This window comes from Capricornis sumatraensis, chromosome 14 (assembly GCF_032405125.1).
Source record: "Capricornis sumatraensis isolate serow.1 chromosome 14, serow.2, whole genome shotgun sequence".
Classification (NCBI taxonomy): Eukaryota; Metazoa; Chordata; class Mammalia; order Artiodactyla; family Bovidae; genus Capricornis; species Capricornis sumatraensis.
Window position 1 is genome coordinate 36,326,667 of NC_091082.1, and position 24,239 is coordinate 36,350,905.

Here is a 24,239-nt window from a genome sequence, read left to right on the forward strand (position 1 = left end):
ATTCCCCAGTCTGTCCTGGACACACAACACACGTGTAAAATACAATAACAATGAACTGGTTAAAAAAGTTACACAAGGCTGAAGCTTGAGGTTTGTTTATTGATTCAGTGACCAAGAACTTCGGCACCGTTTCTGACCGCAGGGTGCACTCTGAGAGCCCTCTTCCAAAGCAGAGGCGGGCTTAGCAAGGTGCAGAGTCATCCGGGTGGCCCAGGTAACAGGGGCGGAGCGGGACTGAACCTCGGTGGCCCGGCCCGCCCGCTGGGGGGCCGAGCCCGGGCGGGGTCAGCGCAGGGTAGTCAGGGGACGCGCGAATCGGGAGCAGGGGAACCCGGAGAGCCGGAGCCGGAGGGACCGCCAAGCCCAGGAGCCAGGGAGCCGACGACCGTAAGCGCTCCGGGGCGTCGTGCGCAGCTTCCGGGGGCCCGGGCGCTCCCAGGGTGCAGGGGCACAACGCGATCCCGAGGGTTGGGGGACGCTGGCGGCGGGCGCCGTACAGCCAGGGCTCCGGGGAGACGTTCACACAGGCCTCCGCCGCCGCCCCTGCCCCGCCGCCCCTGCCCCGCTGCCCGCAGCTGGGTCCCGACCGAAGCCTCGCCGCGTGCGGCCCGCAGGCGCTTGGGATTCCGGGAAGAGGCCCGCACGCGCTCTGCCAACCGAACGCGGGGGGAGGGGGCGCGGGGAAGCGCAGCGGCGGCCCCCTTGCCTGGCTCTCCCGGGGAGTACAGCTTCCAGGCGGCGTCTGGCTCATACTGCACTTGTTCGTCACCGGAGTCCTAAATAGACCTCAAGTCTTTTGGCTGAGACGTCCTCTCTCACCATCTCTAACCGCGGTTCCAGTTTTTCTCTCCCGCTCCAACCCCCCCCAGCTCAGCGCCCAGGAAAGGAAACTTGGGTCCGGGGAAAAGAGTTCACCGTGCAGTAGGAGCCTAGGGATGTGACCAGTCTAAGGGCAGCAGAGACCAGAGACTCCTGCAAGCCTCCCTCCCCGGAGGGATGCTGGGGAGCTTAGCCTCTGGCCCCTCGCCTGCCCGGCCCTTCTGAAGCCTTCAGGGTGCGGGCGCGGGCTCTGACGATGTTGTGACTCTGATTTTGATTCTTTTAAAGCTGCGCCTCCCACCCCGTTCACTCTCCTCTACTATATAAACTTCCGGCTCCACAAAGCATGTGTGGGCCCCTGACGCAGGGATGGACAGACAGCCCTCGCTTAGCCCTGTCCCTGCCCCGCGGGCTCTGTACAGAGAATAGGGTTGAAAGGTAAGGGGTGGGGGGGACCTCTGCATTCGGCACCTCAGCACCCAGTACATCGGATGTATGAGCTGTTGCGGGAAATTGTTGAGAACATTGGGATTTATGCCCGTTTGGGTGCCACTCTGCAGACTCCTCTGAATATACCATTAAAAGTTAACACTTGAAAGAAGGAGCCCCAGTCTGGAAAGTAACACTGTCTTCTGGTGTGGTGGTTGCATCCTTCTGGGAGTAGGGGCTTGAGGACCTTGTGGGGGTCTTTCACTAGTAGGTCTGATTTAGCAAGAAACTCTGGGCTTCCCCGGTGGGTCAGGGGTAAAGAATCTGCCTGCAGTGCAGGGGAAGCGGGAGATGTATGTTGTATCCCTGGGTCGGAAAGATCCCCCGGGAAAGGGCATGGCAACTCACTCTACTATTCTTGCCTGGAGAATTCCATGGATAGAGGAGCCTGGTGGGCTATAGTCCATAGGATCTCAAAGACTCGGAAACAACGGAAGTGACTTAGCACAGCACTGAGAGGGTTCAGCAGTTTCTCTTTCCCAAATGTCCACACCTAGAAGGGCTTTGTGTTGACTTCATGTTTCCCAAGCAAATCCAGAGGACTCACCATGTGTGCAGGCTCTGCCCTGGGCACGGGGGCTCAGCAGGGAACATGTCTTCATAGAGTCTATAGTTTTGTTGGGGCAAAGATGGACAATACGCAAAATAAATTTGTAAAATATAAAGTATGTTAGAAAGCCATGTATGCCAGGGAGAAAAACAAAGCACTGAAGAGAGAAGTCAGGGGTGGGGAGCAGGAAGGTGGAATGAGGGAGTGGCAGGCCGCTGTCTGGAGTGGTGGCACACCAGGTCAAGCAAGTGCAAAGGCCCCACACCAGGCATGTGCCTGGCATGGGTGAACTTTATGTCTGTTTGCTGAGTGTGGGCCAAGCTGCCACCCATGTCCTTTGGTGTGAGTGACCTGGATAAACTGAACTGGCCCAGCCTGAGAACAAGAGGCTCCCCCACCTCCAGCTCCAAGAAAAAGAAAGTCTTCCATGGAAAATAACTGTTCAGCAAGGCAGCCAGGATGAACTTCAACACCATCTGCTCCAACCCACATGCTCCCTGTGTGATCCCACCTGCCTCCCAGCTATGCCTTAAGCACCCTGGCTGGTATAGACTTACGGGAGTGGGAGGTCTGTGGGAAGTGACATACTAGGGGCTCTTTGGGCAGAGGGACCCTTAGCGAAAGGGCTTCGGATCATTGGAGGAAGTGGAATGCCTCCCCTAGCCCCCTCCTGTGGTGTCATTGTTCGTGTCTGAGGTCTAAATCCAGCACTAGCTGGAGGTCACAAGGAGCCCCCGTGTTATTACTGCACAGTGACCCACCCATGGACATAACCCAACATGCCCAGACTTGGTCTTTGCTGACTTGCACCTTGACTTTGTTCCCAGCATCCTTTCCTGCCCCAGACATGAGAAGGGAGGGTCTGCCCAGGTTCTAGTTCTCCATCCTTGAGCTGAGATAGTCAAAGAAATGAGACACAACTGGGCTTAAAACACAAGGCAGGGCTCAGTGTGTGCTGCTCACTGCTGCCAAAGAAAGAGCTCAGTGCAGTACCCAAGTGGGTACTTGGGCTGGAGTGGGCAAAGAGCAAGCCTGTGGTGACTTGAGGGGCCTCTAGGATCCCATGCTCAAACCCCACCTCTGATCAAACCCTACATCCCATCATGAGTGATTCATTCCTTTGAGAGGTAATACAATGATGTGGAAGAGAACTGGCTAGAAAGAAGATCCGGCCGGTGTCCCAACCCTGCCAGTCAGGTCCCCTCTGTGGACCTCATCCATGAAATGAGGTTGGACTTTATAATCTGCAAAGCTTCTTATAGCTCTATTATGTGATGATTCTGTGCATAAGAATCCAAAGGGATCTTCAGAAAAGGAAATAGGTTAGTGGGGAATGATCAGCTTTGAGGGGCTGGAATGGACCTGCAGCCTATGCCAGGCCCACTGAGGGCAATGTCAAATGGAGTGAAGGGCCACACCTGGGGTGTGGGCCCGGGACAAAACCCCAGGCAGAGGTTGGGGGCCAAGGGTTAAGGCAGAAGGATCACTTCCTAGCGCAGCTGGCCCTGTGGATTACCCCTGGACTGCCTATGGGTGGCTCTTGGCCCAGACTCTAGGAGCAGAGGATCCAGGGGCTGTGTGGTCAGGTAGGGAGGCTGCAGCAGGGAGAAGCCACCCCAGAAGTTCGCCCTAGAGGGAACTGAAGCCTTGCCAAGGAGCCAGCCGCCTCCACCTCCCTCCCTGACGGAGTGCTGGACGCTCCCTTGTCAAGGGGACAGCTGTGCAGTCCTGCCCGTGCACACTGTATTACTGAACAGGCGATTATACAAACCAGGTTCAAACTGAAACCGTCTCTTCTGCCATCAAGGGTATATAGCCAGCCCTCATAACCCTGGGTTTTGAGGCAATGGATGTGGAATCTGCCAAGACAGTGGGCTGACTGCACGCCACCATTTTATATAAGGGACCTGAGCATCCATGGATTTTGGTATTTGGAGGTCCTGGAACCAGTCCCCCATGGATACTGAAGAATAACTCTGTTTACATTCCTGACGGAGTTTTATCCTTTGTCACCGGAGAGCAGCTATTTTCACTCTCTAAAGTCAAGCCTGAGAGCATATCTCCAGGCAGGCTCCAGGACCTGCAGGGGAGTCTTCCTGTCCACTGGACCCCATTGTCTGTGTCTTGGCTTTGCTGTCAGACAACGGACACTGTTGTCACAAGGAGCCAGTTGAGGGCACCGTCCAGTTACTACAAAGCCACATCTGCTAAACTCTCCATCGCCCAACTGAAAGTGATTGCATTATGGGGGAAAAAGAAATACTCCTCTGTTTGGGGAGTTTAAGGACTTTCCGGAGGATTCCATTGCTAACCCACAAACGGAGACCATGGGGCTTGTCCCAAGTCAGGCAGGAGCAGGAGTTTTGGCTGCCTTTAACATTTGGGAAGATTCATAAACAGACTGCATTAAAGTGCAGTTTTGGCACTTACAAGCTGGGTTAACTTGGGCAAACTATTTAACTTGTTGAAGCTTCATTTTCAAATCTCCTTAAAACAGAAAAACAAAACTATTAACATGCCTTACTTCTTGGGGTTATTGTAGACCATGAGATGTTGTGCTTAGAGTCTTCCCACCCCCATAGCCCAGTCCAGGGCTTCGTCCAGAGAGGTGGTGGCACCCAGATGCATAGCGATATTCTGGAAGGGTTCTGAGCACCCCTACCCCCTGTGGGCCCATCGGGCTGGCTCTAGCTGGGCTGTGGTCTGCAGTGTGAGCCGTGAGGGTGGTGGGAAGCTGATCAGGAGTGAGCGGGAGGCCAGGTGCCTCCGGCTCAGAGATCCCTACTGTGCTCCTCGCTGGCTGGGCCTGGGACTCCACCCTTCCCCGAGGACCACCATCTCAGGATGTCCACCAGCAGCTCAACCTGGGGCTTGGCTTTTCCTGCTTAATGAGTGACCTTTGCAATACTGGTACGGCTTTCCGGTTGCATCACTCTTGTCAGAACTGGAGAGACCTGAACCTTTTGGAAAGTAAGAGAAACACAGGTTCCACGCCACGCTCCATGATTAACCCCATGAGTGCCAAGGGCTCAGGGAAATCTGCCTCTCTTACCAGCTCTCTGGGGGAAAATGGATGGCCTTTCCTGCTTTCCAGTTTTCTCCCTGTGAACCAAGTTGTCCCTGTGAGAAGGCAAGAGCAGGCAGCCTGGTGGCCAGCTGCGGGGAGGTGGCCCCTGCCCTCACCCAGTTATGTGGTTATGTGCCCCCTTCCCACAGTCAGGTCTCAGGGTCACGGTGATACTGTCAAGATGGAACATCTTAATTTCCAAGTTGCCCACTCGACCTTTGGTTGAACACCAGAAGTATTTTTAGCTTTTGCATTTCTTTTTGCAACCTAGACATTTCCACAAGCAGAGTGATCCCACCAAGACAGCAGCAACACAGAATATTCCTCTAAACCCTGACCCGAGTCCTTAGGGCTGCAGTACGTGAGCACAGGGACGCCTTTCCGTGCATTTTAGACAAGGGAGCCAGCTCAGGTGACCGCGCTGTGGCCCAGCCTGCAGTGCTATCCTGTTACACACTACTGGGGAAGCTCCCAGACCCGGAGCACACTGCTGAGAAAGGCCGCTCTGGATGGGAGGAGGGGAGAGAGTGTGGTTAATGGTGGGAAGGAATCCAACAGGTGTATTATATGGCCCACGCCTATTATCTCCTGAATAGGAGTCTTTCTCTCCTCAAACAGAAAATGCCACGTATTGAAATTCCAGGAAGGTAATGTTTTTGCCTCATAGGCAGTGAGCTGTGTTCCACTTGGGTTTTTCCTCTGGTGATTTAGAACCAATGGACAACTTGACAGGTCTTATTTTAATTGGCAAACATGAGATGGAAAGGGTTCAAATAAAACTCCCTGAGTGTGAGCAAGTGCACCCTGTGGGGTAGAGAGAGAGTCTGCTCCCCACTTGTGTTGCTTAACTAAAAGTGTGGGCTGAAGGTTGAGTGAATGAGTTTGTGGCCACCCCTGCTCCAGGGGTGTTTAAAATCTGTGGAGGTCGCCGTCCCCTCCCTGGAGGTGCTCCGGGCCAGCCAGCTCACTGCATGGCCCCCCTTCACCGTTCCAGACTCTCCTGTCAGATGCTGAGGCTGCCCCCTCCTTATCCCAGACTGAATCCTCCTGCCAATGCCGGAGATGCGGCTTCAATCCCCAGTCCAGGAATATCCCCTGGAGAAGGAAATGGCAGCCCACTCTGGTATTCTTGCTGGGACAGTTCCAAGGACTGAAGAGCCTGGTGGTCTACAGTCCATGGGGTCACAAAGAGTCTAACACAACTGAGCAACTAAACAACAACAACAACGTATCCACCTTGAAGCCCGGTGCTCTTCCCTCTTACAAAGAAACCTCCTTAACTTCCCACCTTTGTTCAGGTAGCACTTCCTCAGAGATGGTTCCCTCAGCTTCAGGCTAGGTCTGTCTCCCCCACCTTCGTGTTCCAGAATCTAAAAACAAAAAGTGAATGCCCTTTTTGTTTTCACAGTCAAAAATTCCCTGTGTGGCCACTTTACCTTTGTTCACTCAGTAGGAGATGTACTTTATTCTGTCCATCTTGCAGACAGGGAGACTGAGGCATGGAGGAATGAAGTCACTGGCCTAAGGTTACCTGGCCTATGGCTGGCAAGTGGTAGAGCCAGGATTCAAAGCAGGCCGTTAGTACCTGACCGCCAGCTGAGCTGGCACCCTACTCCAGATCAGTGGTCACTAATTGTATTCTTCCTGTCTATCTATTCAGGTGTGTGTATACATATATAGCTGGGGGCAGAGGCTGGGGTGACTCTCCAGGGCAGACAGGGATGTGTCTTCCTTCCCTCAGGACCCAGAACAGGGGCTGCCCCATCAGAAGGCTGCCCCCCCACACTGTTCATACTTTTTTACGTCCCTTTGTTTTTGCCTGTAAACTACTTTTTTCTTTCTCCCAGATTCCGGCTCCAGGCTGCTCTCCCAGTTTTGGCTCCAGGTCTTTCAGGGAGATAAACACAGCCCTTACCCTACTGCAGAAGATTCTAATCAGCCCAACCCAGTTGACCTTACCCATGGACCCCATCCACCTGAGGCCCTGCCAGCCACTGGGGTTCAGGGAAAGGGCTGTGAGTGGGGAGGCTGGTCACGTGCTGGGCTGTGCAGAGTAGGGGAGGTGCCTGCACCCAGGGTTTTCTCCCACCTACCCTGGGCCTGAGTGCTCTGTGCCACATCGAGTGTCATGGTTGAGGAGCTCCGGGAACCCCAGATGTGGCCGTCTGTCGGCCTGCGTTTGAGGAAGAATGTTCAAGGTTTGTGTTGGCAGGCCAGCCTGAAGTGGAGAGGAGGCTGTCTGTTTTCCCCATTCTGCAGGCCGTGCCTTCCCCCACAGAGGAGCAGCAAGGCTGGGTAGGGCGGGGAAGGGTAGCCTGCCGAAGCACGCAGATCCCCAGTCACACCTTTCACTGGCCCGGAGTCCAGGGGCCCACAGCGTACCCCTCTGCCACGCCATTGTTGGCCAGTGGCTGGCTTCTCCCAGAAGGAGCGTGAGGTTCTCATGTCTGAATCCCTGTCAGGAAGACTTCGGACGACAGGGTGGACAGAGGAATTCCCAGATGGAGGCCAGAGCTGGGCCTTCTCCGCAGGCTCAGGACTGTGGCCACCTTCTTGGCCTCTTCTGGCTGAAGGCCAGGTACATGGTGACCGCTGACTTGGAGTTAGCTGGTAGCTTTCTATAGTTTAGGGAGCATTTTCCAATTGCGAGGTTCTAACCACCCGCCTGGGTTTGAGGAAGGAGAGTCTCCCAGTTCAGGCTGTGCCCCTCCCCACTGTGTTTGCCAGGATCCTGAGGCTGACCCTCACCTGCTAGATCTCAGTCTTGACTCCAGCTTGGGCTGCATCCAGCCTGGCATTTCTCGCCATGTATGCTGCAGGGTGACAACATACAGCCTTGACGGACTCCTTTCCCAATTTGGAACCAGTCCACTGTTCCATGTCCAGTTCTAACTGTTGCTTCTTGACTTGCATACAGGTTTCTGAGGAGGCAGATAAGGTGGTCTGGTAGGCCCATCTCTTTCAGAATTTTCCACAGTTTGATGTGATCCATACAGTCCAAAGCTTTAGCGTAGTCAATGAAGCGGAAGTAGATGTTCTTCTGGAATTCTCTTGCTTTTTCCATGATCCACTGGATGTTGGCAATTTGATCTCTGGTTCCTCTGCCTTTTCTAAACCCGGCTTGTATGTCTGGAAGCTCTTGGTTAATGTACTGTTGAAGCCTGAAAGTGAAAAGTCGCTCAGTCTTGTCAACTCTTTTGAGACCCCATGGACTGATTCTCCAGGCCAGAATACTGGATTAGGTAGCCTTTCCCTTCTCCAGGTGATCTTCCCAGCCCAGGGATCAAACCCAGGTCTCCTGCATTACAGGCAAATTCTTTACCAGCTGAGCCACCAGGGAAGCCCAGTTGAAGCCTAGCTTGGAAAATTTTGAGCATGACCTTGCTAGCGTGTGAAATGAGTGCAATTGTGCAGTAGTTTGAATATTCTTTGGCATTGCCCTTCTTTGGGATTGGAATGATAAGTGACCTTTTCCAGTTTTGTCCCCAAAGTAGCAGAAAGCTATTTAGGAGTTTTAACAGGGGCATGATAGGGTCAGATTTGGGTTTCCGGAAGATGGCTCTGGCTGCAGAGCACACTGGAGGAGGCAGAGCAGGGGTAAGTGAACCCAGCTGTAGTCCAGGGAGAGAAGGGCACCACTTGGGCACGTGGGCTGGCTGGCGGTGGTGGAGCTGGGTTTGTGGTATAATTGGGAGGTGGAGCTTCTGGAACTCGCCTATAGATTGGATGTGGATGAAATGGAGGATGGGGGTGTTTCAAGGCCATCGCCTGGGTTTTTGGCAGTTAGAAGTGGGTACTTCCAGCAACAGGGAGAGGGAACCACAGAAGAAGACAAAGTTTCAGGAGACAAGTGCAACCTCAGATGCATTGGAGGAGGTTTTGAGACATTGAGGAACTGTCAAGTTGGCAGGTGGGTGCCTGAGTCTGTTGCTCAGAGGAGGTCTGGGTTAGAGATTCACGTGTGTGTCCTCTGTCCAGAGGTGGCAGTGGGAACTACGTGACCAGAAAGGGCAGCCCCGTTTGGACACCAGTTCTCGCACAGCCCAGTCAGATTTCTTTACCCCATGTCAGGCCCCCAGCTCTCAGATGCCCTTGGGTTTCCAGCTTTCCAGATTCACCTTTGTGTCAAGGGCTTCTTGGCCACTGGGAAGTCAACCAGCGAGTCTGTGCAGCTCTGGTGCTGCGAGGTGTCTGACTCACTCTTGGAGCAGGATCACAGGGAAGAGTCACTCTTGCGGTCTTCTATACTTTAGAAAATGTATGATTATTTTATTTGGGGGCAGATAGTTCATGCATGTGGTAAAAAAGTTTTTTTCGATACACAGAAGTTTATCCAGTGAAAGTGTTTCCTCCTTACCGGAGGCCACTGTCACCGGCGTCTGCGTGAACTCTGACAGTCTCCACATGACTGTGTGTGTCCTTTGGTCTACCCCATTGTCACCCAGTAATCGTACACACTTTTTTTGTACACTACTTTTTTCACGTACCTATCATGGAAATCTTTTCATATTAGCACATAGATTTACCTTCTGCACATATTCACTGTATGAATGTCAGACTATTTCACCGTCCCAGAAGATAAATATTTATATTGTTTCGGTCTTCTGCTTTTACCAAAAAAAAAGCTGTAGTGAATATTTTTGTACATGTGGCATTTTACTTAAACATAAACTCAGTATTTTGGAGGCAGAAATTCCTAGAACTAGAATTGCTGAGTCAAAGGTCCTTTGTATCTTACATCCTGATAGGTATTACAAAATTGCTTCTCACCCAGGTTTTTATTTAAAGAAGAGTCTGAATAGTTGGGAGTCAAGTGGAATAATATCCTTTTCTTTTCTCAAGAATGATGGCACCATTCTTGACAACACCTCTTCGAGGAGCCAGCTACTGTGTTGTGTCTGTCTTTTGAGAACATACCTTTCTGTGACTGGGGCAGCAGGAAAAATGTTTATTTATCATGTTCTATAGCAGTGAAATTGTATATAGTATTGAAAATTTTGAAAACTGAGCATTTGTTCCTAAGAGTATGTGCCCTGGAGGACTTGATATATTTTCTTTTCTCCCTGACTTTCTCAATCAGTTAGGATTACTTTAGGCTTTGTATAACAGAAAACTCAAAATAACAACAGCTCAAACAATCAGTTCAGTTCAGTTCAGTTCAGTCGCTCAGTCATGTCCGACTCTTTGCGACCCCATGAATCACAGCATGCCAGGCCTCCCTGTCCATCACCAACTCCCGGAGTTCACTCAGACTCACGTCCATCGAGTCAGTGATGCCATCCAGACATCTCATCCTCTGTCATCCCCTTCTCCTCCTGCCCCCAATCCCTCCCAGCATCAGAGTCTTTTCCAATGAGTCAGCTCTTCTCGTGAGGTGGCCAAAGTACTGGAGTTTCAGCTTTAGCATCATTCCTTCCAAAGAAATCCCAGGGCTGATCTCCTTCAGAATGGGTTGGATCTCCTTGCAGTCCAAGGGACTCTCAGGAGTCTTCTCCAACACCACAGTTCAAAAGCATCAATTCTTCGGTGCTCAGCCTTCTTCACAGTCCAACTCTCACATCCATACATGACCACAGGAAAAACCATAGCCTTGACTAGACGGACCTTAGTCTGCAAGGTAATGTCTCTGCTTTTGAATATGCTATCTAGGTTGGTCATAACTTTTCTTCCAAGGAGTAAGCGTCTTTTAATTTCATGGCTGCAATCACAATCTGCAGTGATTTTGGAGCCTCAAAAAATAAAGTCTGACACGGTTTCCACTGTTTCCCCATCTATTTCCCATGAAGTGATAGGACTGGATGCCATGATCTTCGTTTTCTGAATGTTGAGCTTTAAGCCAACTTTTTCACTCTCCGCTTTCACTTTCATCAAGAGGCTTTTTAATTCCTCTTCACTTTCTGCTCAAACAATATAGAAGTTTATTTTTCTGTTATACAAAGGAGGTTTGGGAGTAAGTAGTCCAGCGTTGGGCTGGTGGTTCCATGATGACTTCCATCTTTCCCCATCATCTCTGATTCCCATCCTCAAGATCACTTCATGGTCCAAAATGGCTACCAGAGTCCAGCCATCATGTCTGTGTCCCAGGAAGCATGAAAAAGAAGGGGAAGGGCAAAATGTGCAGCTTTCCAGCTGAGTCAGAGCTCTCTACATAGTCTTCACACACATACAAGACCAGTGTACCCTTGTGCAGGTTGTTCACTGGACAAGGAAACCATTCATATCATCATCACATGGATTTGTATTTTTATTTCCAAGTGCTTTCTAGCAGATGGCAGTGAGGTGTCCTGTAACAAAAGCAGTATATTAGGTTCATTTTCTGACAGTATTTTGAGGAATGGATGTCTTTTCCTAATTCACACGAAGGTTCTGTCTGGATCACAGATGGCTCTGCCTCAAACACACTTCCAGCTCTTTGTCAACACCTAATCACCCTGTCATACTGAAAGCCAAGAAATGTAGTGTTTAGCCGGGCTTCTCTGACTAAAATAAAAATTTCAGTGCTGAGAAGGAAGAGGAAAACATAGCTGGCAGTCTGCCACAATATCTCAATCTGGGAGCATGTCTGCTGGAGAGCCAAATCACTAAGGGCAACTGGGGTGGAATGCTGGGTTTGAATAATCTCCTGCCCTGGCCACCTGTTTCTCACACAACCATGAAAGACTCACCTCCCAAGTATATTTCCGTCCCTTGATCCCCTTGGGATCTAATTCACAGAAGGGTCCTCTGAATTGCAAACACGATTTCTAAGTTAAAACTCCTGAGTCAGCTTCATGATGAAGTAACAATTTATAAAAGAGATAAGATAGGGACTCCTTTCAGTTAATACAGGAAGGAATTAAATGACTGCCCTCCAAAGCTTGTACTCAACTCTTACACTGAACGTGGATGTAGATTATTGTGGATCTTTGCTTATACCATGCACTTCCTCACTTTCATGTCTTTGCACATGGTCTCTCTCTTTTTCTACTTGTGGATTTTTAAATGCCCAATGAATTTATTTATTTATCTATCCTCACTGGGTCTTAGTTGCGGTACGCAGGATCTTGAGTTGTGGTACGTGGGATTTAGTTCCCTGACCAGGGAATGAACCTGGGCCCCCTGCATTAAAAATGCAGAGTCTTAGTCACTGGACCAGCAGGGAAGTCCTTGCACATGCTCTCTTTTCTCCCTGGGTATATCTCCATTCCGCCATTATTTTCCGTCTGATAAACTCCTATTCATCCCTAAAAACCCTACTCAATGACCCCCCTACTCCACGAAACCTTTGTGGCAGGCTTACCACTCTTACCTTTGTACACTTCTCTTCCATCTGTGTAGATATTATTGTATCTGTCATTCGAGGGATGTCATTTGTTCATTTGTTTGTCCTTCTAGAGCATGAACTTCAGCAGGCACAAGACTGTGTCTTATTCCTTGTGCCTGCAAAGAAGCCAGCTCACCATCACAGGCAGTGTTTGCTAAACTGCCCTTTGATCCAAAAGCAAGTTTATACTTGCTTTTCCAAGGCACCAATCCAGCTCTTTTATTTTCTTTAAAGGAGCAAAATGACTTCTTGATACTTTGTACATTCCAATTGCAAACAGAGTTTTCTTTTGAACTTTTAACATCAATCTCATAGCGAACTGTTTGTTTTAAAACTGGTGTTTCTGCCCCAGGCATAACAGAAATACTTTACATTCAGTAAAATTCTTAGCCCGAGTTTCCTTTTAACAATGCTAAAGAGAATTAAGCACAGCTTTTACTTGATCTCCTATATTTAAAATTGTCCTTTACAAGTCAAATCCAGAAAAACAAAAGAAAAGTGAAATAATAAATTGCTCTGTTTGTATCTTTTAGGGGTAAAGATCACTATATTGTGCAGCTGACTGTTTCAGCTTGAACTAATTCCTGATTTTTTCCCCCAAGTTTCATAAGCACATGCTCAAACCTTCGATATAGAATTTGGGGACTTAAGTTGCATACAATCCCATTTCTTATCAGAGTAGTCAATTGTTGTTCAGATTTCCTTCTAAGTTCAACATCTTAGAACTAAATGACCACCATCTTCCAGTTATTGTGTCTTTAAAAATATCTGGCTGCTTTGCAACAAAAACTACCTTTCCCTTTTGAGGCCAACTAATCATATTTTAAGGAAGGGTACTGTGGCTCCAGGGGGGAAAAAATGTTTTCATTCTGAAAGGCTCCTCACTTCCCCAATTCTTTCAGCAAAGTATTTTGCCAGTATTCTGGAAAAGTGCATTACAAACAAAACAAAACAACAACCTAATTAGATTAAATATATTCTTGGAAGCTTTGGAGTAGATGAATTAACCTCCAGTTTCAGATGCTAGCATAATAAAGCAGAGACTCTCATTTCATGTTGTATTACTTCTGAATTTTTCATAGTGTCTCCTAAATATTGATGTTTTTATGTGGATAGAATATTTTCTACACCAGCAGGAGCTGACCACACAGATGAGATAAATATAGCTTTCCTTGGAAACAGGAAGCCTTAGTAAACAGAATTCTGTACCCTAATGTAACTTCTCAGAACAGAAAAGAAGAATGGGGCCTACCCTCCAGAGACATCTATTGCAAAACTCTAGTAGCCAAGATGTATATAACCTTGTACTTTCCTTAACCTTCAAGTTTGTCTTCGGTGAGAGGAGCCCAGTAGATGAACACGCCATGCACTGTCCTGCTCCCAGTCTGCTTATGCAAGTCTTTGGCAGGGTCCTAGGCCTGTCATCTAACAGGGATAGGGACAAGGGTCCTCTGGGGTCTCTTGAGGCATGAAAATTTCACATAGTGATAGGAGCATGCATTTGTGGAGTACCTGCTTTGAGCCTGTGAAGTTGGCACTATCTTCACTTTACAGACGAGATCACAGATTCTCCCTGGTGACTGAGTTGGTAAAGAATCCACCTGGAATGCAGGAGACCACCTGCAATATATAGGAGACCTGGGTTCGATCCCTGGATTGGGAAGATTCCTTGGAGAAGGAAATAGCAACCCCACCAGTATTCTTGCCTGGGAAATCCTTTGGACAGAGGAGCCTGGTGGGCTATAGTCCATGACGTCCCAAGAGTTGGACACGACTTTGCGACTAAACCACCCCCCCCCCCCCACCACAGATGCTCAGGGCGGTTTGGTAAGTTGGCCAAAGCCCTTCAATTGGTAAATGGCAGAGCTGGACTTTGAATTACTTGAACAAGGAAGCACGCTGCTGCTGCTGCTGCTGCTAAGTTGCTTCAGTCGTGTCCGAATCTGTGCAACCCCATAGACGGCAGCCCACTAGGCTCCTCTGTCTCTGGGATTCTCCAGGCAAGAATACTGGAGTGGGTTGCCATTTCCTTCTCCAATGCACTCTAGAAGATCTCTTATTGTAAACTCCAAAATGTTCCATTTCTCAAAGGTAGTCCGAGTTGCTGTTGGAGGCAAGGGGATTCCCATGGAATGAAGGTTCTGCAAGAAAGCCAGGCTGGCTCCTCAAACGGGAACACCAAAGTAGGCCACTGGGCCTCCCCAAATTCGCAAGGTGTTTGCATTTTCCTTGATGTTATCGTGGGACTGGGCAACACTTTGTTCCCAGGGACCCAGTGACTAGGTCTGCCCTCTAATGTCCCACCTTCTTCCAGAAATCAAGCTACTAGTGGCTGATTTCTGAGTCAGTAAGTCTTACTGAGTAAAGAAAGCTCGGGTTGGGGTGCCACAGTTGAGGGGTGGCATATAGGCAATGGGGAGGCCTGCAACCATGGCCACCCCAGACTCCTTAGAGGGCATCCTGGGGGTGACTCCTCAGTGTACTGCTGAACTGCATCAGTGAAGTTGCCCAAGTCTTGCCCTTCAAGCCTTTCTTTTCTAGACCTGTCTATATACTGCACTCACTGGAGAGTACAATATAGCGCTTGAGTCCAAAGAAAAGCACCGTGCTAAAGTCTCTTATTATAGATCAGTTTTGCTTGTCTTTGTCCTCTATACAAACGGAGTCACATGGTGAGTTCTCTTTTGTGTCTGGCATCTTTGGCCCAGCGCTGTTTGCGGGACGGATCCATGTCACTGTGTGCAATTATAGATGATTTGTTCTCCTTGTAGGGTGTTCCATTGTATCAGCAGACCACTAACTGCAGTGGGAGGACATTTGGATTATTTCTAGTTTTGGCTTCTACACGTCAGACCTGGACCATGTAGCTATGAACATTCTAGGTTGTGATTTTTGGCAAACACGTGAACACATGTGGACACATTTTGGTTGGATCTCTATTTAGGAGTGAACTGCTGAGTCATAGAGTTGGTATCTGCCCAGTTTTAGTAGATCCTGCTAAACAGTCTTCCAGAGTGACTGTACGAGTCTCTTGTTACATGTTTTTATAGTGATTAACAATTTTTATTATTTATTTCTTTATATTTATTTATCTGGCTGCATCAAGTCTTAGTTGCAATACTCAGGATCTTTTGTTGCTGTGCACCAATTCTCTAGTTGTGGGGTGTGGCTCCGGAACACATGGGCTCAGTAACTGTGGCTTAGTTGCTCCAAGGCATGTAGGATCTTAGTTCCACAACCAAGGATTGAACCTTTGTTTCCTGCATTGCAAGGTGGATTCTTAACCACTGGACCACCAGGGAATTCCCTCCTGTTACATTTTAATTCATCCTAGTTTCTCTCCTAGGACTGTTACCTCAGTTCCAATTTTGATGGGACCCTCCACCTACCCATCCATCTTAAAGGTCAATGTCTTATCTGTGTCCAGTCGTCGGACTGAGGCCCATCAGCCAGAAGTGGGCCTGAAACCCCAAACCCCCCAGCTTCAAGGGTGTATTTGCACTGACTTGGAGAGGACAAAAGAAACAAAAGCTGGAGGCTGGGGGAAGATAGGAAAGACTCCTGCAAGGAAGATGACTTGGTCGGTGTGGCAGCATTGCCCCAACTTCTTTCCAAGCCTTCTGGGGTCCCACTGCCCCCGAAGTTGCAGACTGTAAGAAGGAGAGGTTACGGAATTTCTCCTCACCAGGAAAAGAAAGTTGGTAAAACATGAGAGTTGGGCTGCTGAGACTTTCACTGGCCTGGCTGGGGGGCGGCAGGGTTCTCTGGAGCTGTCACATTTAGTTCAAATTTCTGCTGGTATCTTGGACTCTGTGGATGTGGAGTCATGGTTCCACCCTTCCTCCATAACCAGGAGGGTACCTGGATCCAGCTTTCTGCATGGGACCAGTTTACCAGTCTGTGTACAGAGAGAGGCTCTGCAATGCTCACCTGTTACCTTCAAGATGATATTTTCTCTTTGCCTCTTGATTCTGTAGAAGGGTCACAGTCCCTCCTACCTTGGTCAGACCCAAGTGTTTATTCAATAACTGTTGAGATTCCTGCATCTGCCAGAACTGGGCTCTGTGTTCACTGGGATACCTTGGGGAGCAAGACAGACGGCCAGCCTTCTTTGAGTTTATAATCTAGTCTAGAGCAGGGGTTCTCAAAGTGTGGTCCATGGGCCATGAGCAGCAGCACTGCTTGGGAATTAGTTAGAAATATAGATTCTCTGGCCATACCGCAGATCCCTTGAATTGTTCAACAAGCTCCTCAGATGATCCAACACATACTGAAGTTGAATCACTGACCCGCAGTGTGGGTTCTCCACTTTATTGAAGGCAATTTCTCCCCCACGGAACATGTAGCAGTATCTGGAGACGTAATGTCATCCCACACTGGGGAGGAGGTGGTATTACTGGCTAGAGGCCAGGGATGCTGTTCCAAGGCACAGGCCTACTAACTAAGAATTATCTGGTCCAAAATGTCAGTTGTGCCAAGGTTGAGAAACCGTGCCCTAGGCCAGTTACAATAGATGGCAGGAGTACAGTGGTTCTTTTCTCCTTTTCTTCTTTTCCCAGATGTGTTGCTCCCTGGCCACATGGCTTTGGGTGAGTTATGGCCACCCCTGGACTTAGTTTCCCCAGCTATGAAGTGAAGGGGCTGGGCTCAGGTTGCTGAGTTCCTCTTCAGCTTGGCTGTTCAATGGCTCCAAACTAGCGAGACTGGCCGGCCCAGGGAAGTTGGACTGGTGCAGCCCTTCTCTTCCCCTGCAGGTGGGGGTTGGGGGATGGGGTGGGAAGCTGTGTCACTGCCTGGAGCCATCCCCTCCCCCAGTCTAGGCTGCGACAGCCAGAGTGCCCTTGGCCTTGGCTTTCCCGGTGAACAGTGCCTCTCCCCCTTGTGAGCGATGTTTCTTCAACCGGCCCCACCCCCAGAGAGCCCGCACTGGGGAGGAGAGCCATCAGCTGGCTCCACGCCATCGCTTGCTTTGTACAAGGAGCTGGGCAGGCAGAGTGGCGCCGTCTCTCCTGAGCCTCAGACTTCCACTTTCCTCATATTCTAAATAAAGCAGCAGCCCTGATTGGGGAGATCCGGAGGTCTGAGGGCAGCCTCAGCACTCCGAGACCCTCCACGGCCCTGGCAGTGAGCGTCTGTCTAGGCTTTCACTCACTGGCCTGGGAGCGTGCGGGCAGAGTTAAACCTAAGGATGGGGGGGCTGAACTCTGATTGGTCGGACTCATAGGCCCCGCCTCTTCTCGGAGTTCGCGGACCAACCACCTCCTTCCTTATGGACCCGCTGCTCCAGTGCGCGAGGAAGGGGAAGGTCTTGTTTATTATTATTTAATTTGGGGGGAAAAAATATTCTGACCTGAGAGAAGCTTCCTGTGCAGTCGTGGCTCGCCTGTGCTCTGACTGGGACCCAAAGGGCAGGTATGAAGGCTTGAGGCTGGAAACAGATGCTGAGAGGAAATAAGATGGTGTGGGTAGGTCGGGGTGGCAGGAGCAACATACCCTTTGACGACAGATTCTAATCCTCGAAAGTGCGATGTGATTTGCGGCAAGTGCCTTGCCTGCCCTGGTTCTTACCTTAAGTGATAAAGAAAGTTCAGTGAAATTTGGTTCTTTAGTGGATGGATTTGCATGGGCCATGATTTATCACATCCCTTGATAACCCACCAGCAGACAGTCAATGCCTGTTACACTGGGCTAACCTAGAGCGCCTTGCTTCAGGTGCATTTAATACCTGCTAATAAATAAAGGGTAGTTAATAGGTGGCAAATTAACACGCTGCAGTGAAACTTGCTTTGTAATCTGAGATCAATAGCGCTAAAGTACCGTCCTTGAACCAAGAACTAATACTCTTATTATCTTAATTAAGGTGCAAGAGAAAGGGCTTTAAACTTTCTCCTTGAATCTGTCACTTTGCCCTGGGCTCTGCCAGCATGGCCCATCATGGTGCCCCTTGTCCAGGTCCCCAGAGTTTAGATGCAGTGCCTGAATACTGATCATTTCAACACTCTAGCTCATGGTTCTGTTTGTTGTCGAAGTCCAGGGGAGATAACTCTCTGCACACATATCAGATCTGCTAGGTGGGTAGTACCCAGCAATTGTAAAAAGGCGGTGGAGGGTGAAGGTGGCACCTGCAGTCTCCTAACATGGAGCTGGGTGCGGTATTTCACAACTCTGTTTCCCTGGCTGCTTCCGAAGGAGCTGCTCAAAGGGTGAGAACTCACAGAGTTCACATGGACAAGTGAAAGCCCTGGGATAATTCAACACAGAAAAGGGAAAGTAGGGCATTTATAACCCAGCGGAAAGTGACAAGCGTGCTCTTGACCTGTCTGTGCTGAAGTCGGGTAAGGAAGATGATGTGTATCATTCACTTGGGAGATTAAAGTTAACCCCTCTTGTTCATCATGACTGCAGCTCCCATCCTGCAACATCTTATTTGCATCCACTGTATATGTTGATCGCACACATATTGGCAAAATGCCTTTCTTTGCCAGACATTATGCTGGGCACTGTGGTCAGGCCAGGGACTAGGATAGACACAGTTCTTGTCTTCCCAGCTCCAGACTCTTACGTTATGACCCACCTGGCCAGTGAACCACATCTGTCTCTTCCTACTGCCAAGGGCAGCTCTGCTCTCTGCCTTCCGCCTTTTCCCACATGCTCCCCAGCACCTCAAAGTCCCTGCCTTCGAATACCACAAAGACTAGCAGCTGGCTCTTCTCAAAGGGGAGGGGTTTCCCTGGCAGAGACAGAGCATCTCTTTGTGGGAAGTGGGAGAAGCCTGTGCGTGTTTTCTTGGCAGAGCAAACTGCAGGGCCTTGGCAAGCCCCCAGCAGTGGATAGAGGGCACACTGGGGTGGGTTTGGTAGCAGCATCCTCCCCATGCCCCAGGTTTCCAGGGGGCAGTTGGGCTGGGCCTGGGAGGTGGCTCTGCAAAGGTCTCTGGCCTGAGGATGGCGCCCATATTCACACACTTCTCTGACTGTGAACCTTCAGGGGGAGGAGGGTTACTTCCTTGGAAACGTACAAAACAAATAGCTAGATAATAATGCCGAGCCATTGTCGGCCTGATACTGGTTTGCAGGAACTAAACTCTTTTTTTTACCCTTTTGCGAAAAAAGTAGGGGAGTCAGACAAATGATTAAAACATCTGAGTTTGTGTGAAATGTAATAAGCAAGTCTGTAGACAGAAGGTAGATTAGTGGCTGCTTAGGGCCAGGGTGGTATGGGGGACTAGTGCCGGTAATAGTTAAAGGGTACAGGGTTCCTTTTTGTAGTGATGAAAATTTTCTCGAATTGTGAATATGGTTGTATGTATCTGTGAATATACTGAAAACCACTGGATTACATGGTATGTGAATTAAATCTCAATAAAACTGTTGACAACCAGCTGAGATATATGGCCACATTTGGGCCACCGAACACTCCCCTCAACCCCGGATGCACTTAACCTCCCAGCTCTTCAGACCTCCCCACTTGCCCTGTATGTACACCCTGAGGAGAGGCCCCTCTCAGGGAGAGACAGCAAAGGGCAAGCTTGACTCTATCTTCTCTCCTGAGCCCACCGCTCAGAGACGTCCCTGCTACTCCTGTGGGGGAAGGATGTCACAACAGTGGAGAGAAGCTTCTCAGAAATGTCTGGAGGAAGAGACCCCCTCAGAGAACCATAAGGCCTCAGACATGCAGAGCCCACCATCCAAGGCTATGCAGAAGCCAACCCAGCTTCATCTTTTCTAAATCTGATTAATGAATTCCATAGCTTGGTAGGATTATGGTGATTTTTGTGGCTTTCTCAATTGTTTTCCAATTTTTCCATACTATGCTTAAGTTGGACTTCCCTGGTGGCTCACCAGTAAAGAATCCTCCCGCCAGTCCAAGAGATGTAGGTTTGATCCCTGAGTCAGGAAGATCCCCTGGAGAAGGAAAAGGCAACCCTCTCCAGTATTCTTGTCTGGAAAATCCCATGGACAGAGGGGCCTGGCGGGCTGCAGTCCATGGGGTGGCAGGAATTGGACAGGACTTAGCAACTAAACAACAAATGCTGATGTTATTTTTCATGTCAAAAGTACACAAAATCGAGGGTTGGGTGGGAAAGAAATCAGGATTCTGGCGTTTCCAGCCAGAGGTCAAGGGCCATCTGGCAGACTCTGTTGTTGATGAGCTGTTGCTTTTGCAGGAGTCATGTGGCTGGAAATACTCCTCGCCTCAGTGCTGGGCTTTGTCATCTACTGGTTCGTCTCCAAGGACAAGGAGGAGACTTTGCCCCTTGAAGATGGATGGTGGGGGCCTGGGGTGAGGCCCACAGCTGGGGAGGATAAGAGTATCCGCCCATTCAAGGTGGAAACATCAGATGAGGAGATCAACGTAAGGCACCTCTTTCCAGGCGGCTGAGCAGAGGGGAGGGCGGGGAGGCCCCATCTGGGGTTGGGCCTCAGGCTGGGCCTGGCACCAAGGAGAGTTTCCGAAGTGGTCCCTCTAGGGCTGCTTTCTGCCTGCTTTTCTCCCACTGGACTCACCTACTCTGCCCACGCATCCCTTCTGCTCCTTCCCCCTCCTCTGTCTCCATGTTCCTGGTTCCCAAGGCCCAGTAGTGCCTGCGCGAGGAAACAACTGCCCGCTGAATCCAGCCACCTACATTAAGGGTCACAGAGAGCAGCTGTTTCTGCCTCCTCTGTGCCCCACCTGAAACCCTGGGGATGAGCTTAAAGGCAGAAGTGAGGCCTTCTTGGAGCCTGGGTGGAGATCATGAGTGAAACCAAGGCTGTGGTGACATAAAAAGCTGCAGCGCAGAGAGCCTGGCCCGGGGCCAGCTGCGGCTGGGCACCTGCTGTGCGTTTAGCACCTCGTGATCACGTGCAGTGACTGCGGTCATGTAGAAACTGAAGCTCAGAGAGCCAAAGCCGTTGATGCACAGTGACCGAGATAATAAGCTGGCAGATTTAGACTCAGATCTTTTTAATGCCAAAGCCTGGGCCCCGTCCTCTGCACACAGCTGGAATCACGAGGGATAGGTGTGACCCTGGAGTAGGCTAAGCTGAGAGCCAGGCTTGAGCAGGACCGGGAGGGTGGGTGGGACCTGGGACATCCCTACCCATCGTTTCTTTCATTCTGTGGGTATGGGAGCACCTTCCGTGTGCAGACCTAGTGCCAAGTACTTGGAAGAAGAGAGAGAGCCTTCTCTCAGAGAGCTTCTCGTCTAGCAGGTGAGAAGAGGAGCAGACAATGGAGAATCCCCCTGCAGTGCAGGAGACCCGGGTTTGATCCCTGGGAAGATCCCCTGGAGAAGGAAGTGGCAGCCCACTCCAGTATTCTTGCCTGGAGAAGTCCATGGACAGAGGAGCCTGGCGGACTACAGTCCATGGGGTCGCAAAGAGTCAGACACGACTGAGTGGCTAACACAAACATACTCACATATAGTGTATCACTTAACACTGGTATCAGAGTCGGCAAATCTATTCTGCTGTCTTCTTTTTTTTTAATTTAATTTTGATTTTACGTTGGAGTATAGTTGATTTACAATGCTGTATTAGTTTCAGATGTACAACAAAGTGAATCAATTATAAATATTACATATATCCATTCTTTTTCAGATTGGAACCCACCTGCAATGTGGGAGACCTGCGTTTGATGCCTGGGTTGGGAAGATTCCCTGGAGAATGGAAAGGTTACCCACTCCAGTATTTTGGCCTAGAAAATTCCATTGACTGTGCAGCCCATGGGGTTGCAAAGAGTCAGACACAACTGAGCGATTTTCACTTTCCCATACAGGTTATTACAGAGTATGGAGTAGAGTTCCCTGCGCTGTAGTGTAGGTCCTTGTTGGTTATCTATTTTATGTATAATAGTCTGCCACCTGCTTTTAGTACAGCTCCCATGCTAAGAATAGTTTTTACACTTTTAAATGGTTGGAAAAAATCAAAAGAAGAATAATACTTTGTAACATGAAAATTAGCTGGCATTCAAATTTCAGTGCCCATAAGTAAAGTTTTATTGGAACACAGTCACTCCCATTTGTCCATGTACCACCTATGACTTCTTCCATCCTACAAGAACAGAGTAGGTTAGCTGCAGCTCAGAAAACCTAAGCTACTTATGATCTAGCCCTTTTGAAAAAAGTTGGCCAAAAAAACAACAAAAACAAAAAAGTTGGCCACCCCCTGCCGTCTATGTGCTGTGTGCTTAGTCGCTCAGTTGTGTCCAACTCTTTGTGACCCCATGGACTGTAGCTGACCAGGTTCCTCTGTCCACAGGATTTTCCAGGCAGTAATACTGGAGTGGGTTGCTATTTCTTCCTCCAGGAGATCTTCCCAACCCAGGGATCTCCTGCGTCTCCTGCATTAGCAGGCAGATTCTTTACCACTGAGCTACCTAGGAAGCCCCCCTTGCTGTATATAAGCCTCGATAAATTAAAAACACATTTTGTTCATACATTTAAAAACAAAAGTGAGAAGTAACCTGAAGTTGAAAGTGAAAACTGTATGTTTGGAGAACAGCCACCATTGGGAAGCCAGGAGCTTTCTTCTGGGATAAACCTGACGACCCAGAGCACGTCTGCAGGCCAAGAGCCTCCTCATCCCGTCTGGTGGAATTTTGCTTTGTCTTTGCTGTAGCATGGGGTCTGGTGGCTGCAGGGTTTTCTCTGTCTTCTGAAAACAAACTTTCTCTTGTGCTCTGCCCCACTCACCTTCTCTCCTTGGGGTCTCACATTTTCTCCAGGACTTACATCAGAGGATTGACAGGGTCCGTTTAACTCCACCTTTGGAGGACAGTCGTTTCCACTATGGTTTCAACTCCAACTATTTGAAGAAAATCATCTCCTACTGGAGGAATGAATTTGACTGGAGGAAGCAGGTGGAGATTCTCAACAAATACCCTCACTTCAAAACTAAGATTGAAGGTATGTTTCCAAAACACCAGCTGGAGGGGGATGTGTGTGACAGAAACCACCTTCATAGACACTTAAATAACACTGGGACTTAAATAAAGCCGGGAGACCCAGAATTTGATTATTGGTCAGTGAGATGTATTTGGAAGGTATAACCCCACTCAGATGCAAAAATAATGCAAAATCCCAACAAATCTAATGGTCTTTTGAGCTAAATGGGAAAACATATAAATAAAAACCAAAGAATTGCACCATCCAGTTGAATGATGGAACAATCTTTGAGAGGATGGAGATGAGACCTAGATCGGGGCATGGCCTCAGTCAACTCAGCCTCTCCTTGAGGCTTTGGAGTCTATGATACTGTGACTGTTTAAGGGTGCTCAAGCTGTCAGTCAAGGTTCGAATAAAAACTGTCCTGTCTCTGTAGCTTTAGACCTCCTGTCCCAACAGTATCATAAGTTGTCACCCAACTTCACCTGGAAGGAAAGCTATCTTCAAAATGTTCTTGGAAAGGTGAAAGTGAAAATGAAGTCACTCAGTCGTGTCTGATTCTTTGCGGCCCCATGGACTGTAGCCCACCAAGCTCCTCTGTCCATGGGATTCTCCAGGCAAGAATCCTAGAGTGGGTTGCCATTTCCTTCTCCAGGGGATCTTCCCGACCCAGGGATCGAACCCAGGTCTCCTGCATTGCAGGCAGATGCTTTAACCTCTGAGCCACCAGGGAAGCCCAACCTAAGTTAATTTGGGATAATAGTTTCCATAGTGAAAAAGTATTTTTTTAGCCCAACACAGATTTAGAATCAGATATGGAAATGTTTAAGAAAATCAAACTTATGCTGTTAATTTGTACAAATTTATCTGTTTGTTTTTAATTATAGTAAAATATTCCCCTGGAGTGGTAAATGGCAACCCACTCTGGTATTCTTGCCTGGAAAATCCCATGGACAGAGGAGCCTGGCGGGCTATTGCCCATAGGGTCACAAAGAGCCAGACTCGACTGAGCACACCCACATAGTAAAATACACATAAAGTTGACCATTGAAAGCATTAAGTGTACCTTGCTACCTGTAATGTCGCAGTGGATTAAGTACTTTTATATTGGTATCCAGCCAGCACCTCCCTCTATCTTCAGAAC

General features: G+C 49.1%; 1 protein-coding gene across 2 annotated transcripts in view; it reads left to right on the plus strand.

Annotated features, from left to right (window-relative positions):
- Positions 1-286: 286 nt before the first annotated feature.
- EPHX1 (epoxide hydrolase 1) overlaps positions 287-24,239 on the plus strand; it is a 37,688-nt gene continuing 13,735 nt past the window's right edge. The window contains exons 1-3 of one of the 2 annotated variants that reach the window (XM_068986116.1): positions 287-387; positions 20,396-20,583; positions 22,936-23,116. In XM_068986116.1, coding sequence (XP_068842217.1) covers positions 20,401-20,583; positions 22,936-23,116 — 364 coding nt within the window. In that variant the 5' untranslated portion in view covers positions 287-387; positions 20,396-20,400. Of the gene's footprint in view, positions 388-17,528; positions 17,641-20,395; positions 20,584-22,935; positions 23,117-24,239 lie in introns of those variants that run through there. The other variant, XM_068986117.1, reaches the window with a different exon arrangement.